Raw genomic sequence first — 1212 nt, 5'->3', positions numbered from 1 at the left:
TCATTCACTTCTCCACTTTTATTTCTGCAATGTTGATGATGATGATGGTGATGATGATGATGATGATGATGATGATGATGATGATGATGATGATGATGATGATGATGATGATGACGACGACGATGATCTTTCTCTCTCACAGACATAGACGCATCAGCAAGCCAGCCAAGTTTGACAAGAAGTACATGGTGTTTGGAGAGAAGCCTGAGGAGGGAGAGACAGAGGCGGAGGAGAAACATTTCCTGGCCATGATCACACGGACACTCAGGGACGCTCTAGATGGTCTGCTGACTACTGCCGAGGTAGTTGCTGATTGGTGTTGTTGTGGTTGTTGTTGTTGTTGTTGTTGTTGTTGTTGTTGTTGTTGTTAATGTTGTTGTTTTTGTTGTTGTTGTTATTGTATTTGTTGTTTTTGATGTTGTTGTTGTATTTGTTGTTTTTTGATGATGTTGTTGTTGTATTTGTTGTTTTCTGATGTTGTTGTTGTTGTTGTTGTTGTTATTTTGATTACAGTAGAACTTTTACTGGCAAAAGTGAAAGCAGACTAGGCAGGGGTAGACTCAGAGTAACCTACTTAGAGAGCTTTAACATGTGGGTGATGGGGAAAGATCAGGATAATGTCGTTTTTTTTAGAGCATCCGAGCAGAGAAAAGAATGAAGAACCATAATCACAAACGCCTGTCATGGATCTAGCATTTGATGATGGTGATAATGATGATGATCATCATGATGATGATGATCCTATCTTTAGGTGGTTGGCGAATGCTCTGATGTGGTTTTCTCCTTCTTTTCTATCAAACGTCTATCGTCCTTATCTCTCCTCCTTTTCTTTGTACACACCTATCTAGTAAAACCTCTAGTCTTCGGAACTTATATAACCTAATTGTGCTGCAAGTGCAGTAAAACTCTTACAAAAGCTAAAAAATATAAACCTTAACAGATCATGTCCATCGTTCGTCTATCTGACCACAGGTGTTTTACCGGCAAAAAGGCGCCCATGCCGTGACTCGACCCCAGGCCCTTCAGGAGACGTTTGAGCAGTTCGCGGACATCATCACTCACAAGATGCAGTCTTACTATCAGCAGGCAGACCAGTATCACAACCAGTGTTTGCAGGGTGGGTCTACTAGTTTGTGTGTGTGTGCGAATATGTGTGTGTGTGTGTGTGTGAGAGAGGGAGACAGAGAGAGAGAGAGAGAGAGAGAGAGAGAG

General features: G+C 41.7%; 1 protein-coding gene across 1 annotated transcript in view; it reads left to right on the top strand.

Moving 5' to 3' along the window:
* Positions 1 to 122: 122 nt before the first annotated feature.
* Positions 123 to 1212, top strand: part of LOC101855202 — a 3277-nt gene continuing 2187 nt past the window's right edge. The window contains exons 1-2 of the mRNA XM_005103718.1: positions 123 to 302; positions 973 to 1117. Of these exons, the coding sequence (XP_005103775.1) occupies positions 123 to 302; positions 973 to 1117 (325 nt within the window). The remainder of the gene's footprint in view (positions 303 to 972; positions 1118 to 1212) is intronic.

Source organism: Aplysia californica, unplaced genomic scaffold, assembly GCF_000002075.1.
Source record: "Aplysia californica isolate F4 #8 unplaced genomic scaffold, AplCal3.0 scaffold00387, whole genome shotgun sequence".
NCBI classification, from domain to species: domain Eukaryota; kingdom Metazoa; phylum Mollusca; class Gastropoda; order Aplysiida; family Aplysiidae; genus Aplysia; species Aplysia californica.
Note: the sequence above shows the minus strand (reverse complement) of the source record. Positions and strands in the feature narration are given on the sequence as shown.